The sequence below is a fragment of the Malurus melanocephalus genome, unplaced genomic scaffold, assembly GCF_030028575.1.
Source record: "Malurus melanocephalus ecotype Western Australia unplaced genomic scaffold, MMel_1.1 scaffold_250, whole genome shotgun sequence".
Lineage (NCBI taxonomy): Eukaryota > Metazoa > Chordata > Aves > Passeriformes > Maluridae > Malurus > Malurus melanocephalus.
In genome coordinates, this window is record NW_026623482.1 from 25,390 (window position 1) to 32,393 (window position 7,004).

The 7,004-nt window shown below is 49.7% G+C and overlaps 1 protein-coding gene across 1 annotated transcript; it reads left to right on the forward strand.

The window, feature by feature from the left end:
* The first annotated feature begins 1,224 nt into the window (after positions 1–1,224).
* Positions 1,225–3,959, forward strand: SAT1 (spermidine/spermine N1-acetyltransferase 1). Its single transcript, XM_057375483.1, has 6 exons — positions 1,225–1,500; positions 1,609–1,660; positions 1,745–1,828; positions 3,006–3,107; positions 3,196–3,236; positions 3,452–3,959. The coding sequence occupies exons 1-6, from the start codon at positions 1,435–1,437 to the stop codon at positions 3,620–3,622; spliced, it is 516 nt and encodes a 171-aa protein (XP_057231466.1). The 5' UTR covers positions 1,225–1,434; the 3' UTR covers positions 3,623–3,959.
* Positions 3,960–7,004: the final 3,045 nt, after the last annotated feature.

The following is a 7,004-nucleotide window of genomic DNA, read 5'->3' on the forward strand; positions in this document are numbered from 1 at the left end:
TTTCATGCTCCAAAATCATCATGTCTACCCAGATGGAATTTTCTTCATCACACCCACCTCTCTCCTCATGGACACCCATACCTCCATCGGCACGGAGTCACAGCCATCCTTACACCAGACTACTGACAGACCCCGTTTTCAAACCACTCCTTTGTGCTTCTCCCAACACAACCTCTTCCCCTCCAGTCAGGCAGGTTACGGTGCGTGTGCCAGACTGGAAAACATCCAACCCCAAGGTTAAACTTAAGTGTTTTGAACCTTTTTCCATCAGGACGCTCCTGCCCGGGGGCGTACCTTGGTGCTAGACACGCTCCCCCGCGCTSGGGGTTGGATACAGGTCATTGCTCCGTTTTTCACGCAAATATGAGGCTTTTTATCTCTCCCTCACCCCACAGCGGTGCACCAAGTGCCTCCAAAGCCGCTCTGRAGCCAGGGCGGCGCCACGGCCTCTAACACGGTGGCCGCGCAGGGAGACCCCCGGGGCGGGAGCAATGTCAGGGTCAGCTTTTGGGGTCCTGCAGCAGGAGGTGCCGGGAGAAGCGGGGCTGGGGTGCCGGGGGTCCCGGGAGAAGCGGGGCTGGAGGTGCCGGGGGTCCCGGGAGAAGCGGGGCTGGGGGTGCCGGGGGTCCCGGGAGCAGCGGGGCTGGGGGTGCCGGGGGTGCCGGGGGTCCCTGAGGGCCGGTCCCGTTATCCCGGGAGAAGCGGGGCTGGGGTGCCGGGGGTCCCGGGAGAAGCGGGGCTGGAGGTGCCGGGGGTCCCGGGAGAAGCGGGGCTGGGGGTGCCGGGGGTCCCGGGAGAAGCGGGGCTGGGGGTGCCGGGGGTGCCGGGGGTCCCTGAGGGCCGGTCCCGTTATCCCGGGAGAAGCGGGGCTGGAGGTGCCGGGGGTCCCTGAGGGCCGGTCCCGTTAACCCGGGAGAAGCGGGGCTGGAGGTGCCGGGGGTCCCGGGAGAAGCGGGGCTGGGGGTGCCGGGGGTCCCTGAGGGCCGGTCCCGCTACCCCGGCAGAGCGGGCGGGGTCTCGGCCTGCAGCTCCGCCCCGCTCCGCCAGGGGGCGCCCGCGCGCGGGCCGGGGCGGGCGAGTCACGAGACGGCCGCAGCTGTTGCTGGCAGGCCCGGGCAGGATTCCGAGAGGGGCGCGGCCATTGGCTGAGGGCGAGCACCGCGGGCGATTCTATTGGCTGGTGGGCGGGGGGGGCGGGGCGTAGGTGTCTATAAATGAGGTGGCTGAGGGATGTGCCCTCACTCTCCGAGCCGGGAAAGCAGCGGTAGCGAGCCCAGACCGCCAACAGCCGAACGCCGCCGGGACATGCTCGCAGCCTGACTGACCGCAGGTGGCCGCCGCGCCCGGGACACGAATGAAGAAGCAGCTGCTCCTCCTGTTCACACACCGGGGACTCGTCAGCCGAGGGGGCCGCAGGGGGAAGCGTCGCCGAAAATGGCCTCGTTCAGCATCCGCGCCGCGCGTCCAGAGGAYTGTCCCGATCTGCTGCGACTGATCAAGGTGCGGGCGGGGTGCGGGGGGGCAGCGCTGCCCGGTGTCCGAGCAAAACAAAGTGTTGCGCAAGGGCGGGGGCGGGGAGAGGCCGCTCACAACCTCCTTCTCTTTCAGGAACTGGCGAAATACGAGGACATGGAGGACCAAGTGGTGCTAACTGAGAAAGGTACGGAGGCTGCAAGAGTTTAGCCGGTTGGCGGCCGTGTGACAGCGCCTGTGGCTCAGGTGCCCGTGTATTCTGCTTTTCTAGAGCTGCTTGAGGATGGTTTTGGCGAGCACCCTTTCTACCACTGTCTGGTTGCAGAAGTGCCGAAAGACCAGTGGTCGTCTGAAGGTGAGACTTCCCGATACTTACTTTCGGATGTTGAATTCACAGAAGCATCATTTGCTAAATATTAACTATTGTAGATGAGGCTTCACCAGTGGACTGGGGTAGGAGAAGTAGGTTAATTGGTAAAATGCAGTAATATGTAGTGATACTCTGCTGAAGTGGTTGCCTAATCCTGCAAGCATGCAAAGATCAGGTATAACATAATGTGCTTGACTCCAGTTAATTAAATGGCTTTTCTTGTTTGACCCTGACTTACCTTTATATAATTCTGTTGAATCACATTTTTTTCTTTAATTTGTCCCCAATCTTCAGGTTACAGTCTCTAGCTTCGCCATGTACATGGCCCTTCTGTGTACATGGATGGGCGGGGAGGTAACTAAAAGATCCGTTACACAATAAAGTAGATGATCATAATATGAGGTAAGGTCTACAGGGACAAGTGCTATTCCCAAACCTTTACCAAAGACACAGTAGATGACAGAAACCTGTTTGCACGCTTCTCTTACAGTATGTGCAGAGTGTTATGGCAGATGTAGTTAAAATACGCAGGGTTTGTGTTTKAGTGGGCTGTTGTTGGAAGAGTTGGTTTCTCTTCTCTCGTGAGCCACAGAGTTACAATTAAAGCTGCAGCTTTATTTAGCTTGATTTCATAGTGCTGAAGGTAAAGAAAGCCTGATTTTCAGTGGAAGTATGAGTGGAAGTGCTTGAAATGCTGCTGTAAAGGTGGCCTGTAAGTAGGCCTTCTGGCACGGTAGTGCAAAATGTACACAAAAAGGTCAGTGTTTTTCAGGGTTTGGCAGACTATTCCTACGAAAGCAGAGCTGGGGCACTCATCTAGATTGTGAGCTGCTGTGTGAAGTTCTTACTTGTATTACAGAYTGGAAATGAATCAGTAGGGTGTGCATTATTTTGTGGAAAAAAGCCATGTTAGCACTTRCTATRACAGTGATTTTGAGGACTTCAGGGTATGGACAGGGCAATCTTTTTTTTTATTAGGCTCATACAAATTTATAAGAACCAGTATTTTCAATTGTATGCTTACTTGCAAACTTCATTTTTAATTGTAACCTAATATCAAATATCTGCATGTCACAGAATCTGTATGTTTAAACATGCATGTAAGTCTTAATATTTTTACCTTTTAAATTTCTACTGGCTGAAGTTAGACCCTTTGTTTCAGAAACATGCGTTGTGGGYTTTGCCATGTATTACTTCACTTATGATCCATGGATTGGAAAACTGCTGTACCTTGAAGATTTTTACGTGATGGCTGAGTACAGAGGTACGTATCACAGAACTAAATGAGTTGCTACCTATGAGGCTTCTATAGATTTAAAACTTAAGTTTCTTGTTGCGTTTTGGTTTTTTAGGACTTGGTATTGGATCAGAAATTCTGAAGAACTTGAGTCAGGTATGACTAAGTGATTAATCTAAACAAGAATTAAAGGTGGCAGGACTCTAGACAGCTTAAAACATTGCCTAGAGTGTGGTAAACTGTGAGAAATGCTGCAGTGGCTGCTGGAATGAACTCGATGACTTGTGGTGATGCACAGTTGCTGAGTAATGTGGCCAGATGTCACTGGGCTGTCCCTGGGGCGCTGTGACCGTGTGGTGTTGGCTTTGCAGGTGGCTGTCAAGTGCCGCTGCAGCAGCATGCACTTCCTGGTGGCCGAGTGGAACGAACCCTCCATCAGGTTCTACAAGAGAAGGGGMGCTTCAGATCTGTCCACTGAGGAGGGCTGGAGGCTCTTCAAGATCGACAAAGAGTATCTCTTGAAGATGGCAGCAGAAGAGTGAGAGRTTATTCCAGCAAATAAATTCTTTCTGCGAATATATGTGCTCTCTGAATAAACTCCTTCTTGCTTTCTGTGTATGTACAGTTTGTAGTGGAATAAAGTAGCGTGGATGCTAATAATGACAGTGCAGGTGTGGTCATAGAGTAATTGGTACTGTGATCTGGAGCTGAGGCATCTGTGAAGTTCAGTATGTGCATCCTTTACCAGTGTGGGCTTGTAATCCTTGTATATGGAAACTTCATTCTTGTAAGTGTCATTCAAATGTGTACAATGTACACACTGGTAGGGTTTGTTTTAATTATTGCCTTTTATAAAAATAAAGTAGTATTTTCACTTCATGGCAGTAGTTCTGACTTTAATTCTCACATAAAGTTTTCTGTTAAATAATATGCAAATAAAAGACTCACTTATTGACTCTTGACTCCAACCTTCTCACAAGTGAAATGATTTACCATGGTCCCAGTGGGATAAAAGTGCACTTGTGTGCCTGTGGGACCTGGTGGCAATGTTCTGAGCTCCTGAGTGCTTGGAGGGGTTTGACATCAATGCCCCTGCATGCTGCTTTGTGACCCATATTTTAGATATGGTTGGAGTCCCTAACTTAGGTTTCTGCTCCAGGAAGTCTGGAGCTTGGGACTTCTAATTRCCTGCAGARCACCTGAGTTGAAAGGGCATAGCTTTGAAGGAGAAGATGCATCCAGGTGCATTTTCAAAGCYTAAGTAACAAAAATTGTTTTGACTGGTCAYGTGAAATGAAAGTGTATTTACAAACCACACAAAAAGCTCCAGTGTGTGGTTCTTAAAAGCCCAAACTCAAATGTTTTTGGTGGCTGGTGTTTCTGTACATGATTTCAGATCAGGTTCAGCATTTCTGCATGTGCCTCAGTGGCTGTGCTGAGCTSTAAGTGCTGTGTTAAGCAACAGGAAACCAGCCCTGTGTGTTTATGCCTTTGTGGAGCAGTAAGTGAAAAAAAAAATATTCTCATCAWTTTTTTAGTTGTCTTTGAAACAAGTTAACAACTTCACAGTGCTGTGGGCCCTCCTCATAAGTTGGTGGTGAAAGTGGATGTATGCAAGCTTTGTGCTGCCCTTCTCTTGCTCCCTGGTAACCTTGCATGAAAAGGCTTTTTTTTGGCCAGCACTCCTTCACTTCAAAGGAAGGGAAGGGACTTAGCTGCCTTGTAACATTAACTGGTTTAAGTAAAACGAGTTTTTTTCACATGCCACATGGAAGATGTTTCTTCATCCTAGAGAGTAGTGGGCAGTGACTGCTTCAGCTGTGAGAAACGTTAAACTAATTTTAAGAATAAGGTGCCACTCTGCCTAGGGCCAACAGAGAACTGTGCAGGACATTTAGCATGAAACTATCCTTATTTTCTCTTTTGTTTTTGGTTTTAGCTGAGGTGTAGTCAGCAGTGTGCTAACTCTGCCCAGGTCAGGTTTYGTCAGTTGTTGCTTCAAGAGTGAGAACACCGATAAAAAATACAGGAGCTGTTGGAAGGGARCAGGTCACTCTTTCTTGGGGATGTTGGTGAATGAGAAGCACAACATTGTTTTAGCAATGTGCACTGGCAGCCCAGAAAATCAGCAATGGTCTGYGAGATCCCTTCCAACCCAAACCAGCCTAKGGTTCTGTGATATGTCCTTGTCTGGACAAACTCCAGCTGGACTGAAAATGGAATCTGTTGCAAAAATTACCTTGAATGAGTAGGCCAGGTTCTGCACAAGAAAAATCCCTTTCCAGGACTGCTCCTGTCTGTGCAGCACCTCAGCTGCTGTGGCARCATTCATACCACACAGAGGAGCCTGGGGGTTAAATCCCTCTCCTACCAAAGGGGAGTGGAAATCTGCATTTCTCGCTTGGCCGAAGAATAAACGCCACGCTACAAACCTCCCAACCCTTGCTGAGCCTGGAATTCAGTAGGCCAAAGGAAKTGAGAGCAAACCTACTAAATGAACTGGTCCAAGAGCTGRTGATGGAGACAGAATGGGAAAGAGGAGATGGTTTTCAGCAGCTCTCACTGAGCATCAGGGTGTTGTATCTTCTCCTTGGTGAAGACAGTAACTTCACTGCTTACTCTGTGAGCTACATTAACCTACTCATCTCATCTGCATGTCATACCCACTGCATCTCAGTCCTAATGCAATCTATTYTGAAGTTATTTTAAGCTGGTGCTCCTGGCTCCATGTATCAGACCAGAAGGTGATGGCTAGTAGAGCCATTTAAGAGTGTTTTTATTTTGAAATTAACAGTTCATTAGATATCTAGGCCAGGCCTGCTTAAATCTCAGGCTCCAGACTTCTGGAGCACAATAAAGCTATCAAAGCTGCATGACTGAATGGAACAAGCTAACTAATTAGGCATTATAATKAGGAAAGTAAGCAGCTTAGTCAAATTTTCAATCAATTTTAAATTGTTTATCATATCTTGTCCATCTTCTGCCAATGTGGCTTACCATTGCATTTTCTAAACAAATTCTAATGAAATAGATTCTCAGGGAGTCACAGAAAACAAGTGAGGCAGTGCTAAATGAGAAGACTTTTCTAGCCAATGGGGATAATGTTTAAACATTCACACATGAAAGGAAAGACAGGGATCAACCTTTCAGATGTGACATTTGCTGAGATCTTACTAAGAAGTAGGGTTTTTAAAACCAGCAGAAATATTGTCACYGTTTTGGTAACGGAGTCTCCAACAGTGATGCGGTAATGCCTGGGTCAAGAAAAGACCAGTTTTAAATGCCCTCAATAACTTTTTTCTCAAGCTAGGAGAGGACCAAAAAGACTGGAACTACAACTGAGACACACAGCAGAGTGTGTTGGTGTTGGAGAAACCTCAGCTGGTGTGACTTTCCCTGGTTCCAGGAGCACAGTCACCCCGCCAAGCTGCAGTGTGAGCATATGWTGGGGGCTGAGCGGTGGCAGCTGGCTTTGAGCTGGTCACTCGTGTGCCACCAGTGGGATCCCATCACAGCAGAGGCACAAGGCTGCTGTGGAGCCTGCAGCTCAGCCAGCCTTGCCCTGTCCCCGGGGAACAGATAGGGAGCGGGTGCTCCCAGCGCTGATAACATCTCAGTGGAGCCCAGGTGCAAAACTCCTCCTCGCTCTCAAACCCGTGCCCCGGGAAGATCTCCTCAGCCGAGCCAGCCGGCGGAACATTTCGCAATGGCAGAGTTTCCACATTCCCATGGGGTGGGGACWGAAGGGTGGCCTTGGACAAACTTGCGGCCGGAGGATGCGTCAGGGCAGCCGGGGAGCGCCGGGCTCGCCGCCCCCTCTGCTCTTGGCCTTTTCCTGTTCACAGGCTCCTGCACAATGATCCGAGCCGTAGCCATAGCGACGGCATGGAAGGAGCCTTTTTTGTCTGCATAAGTTAAAACAAA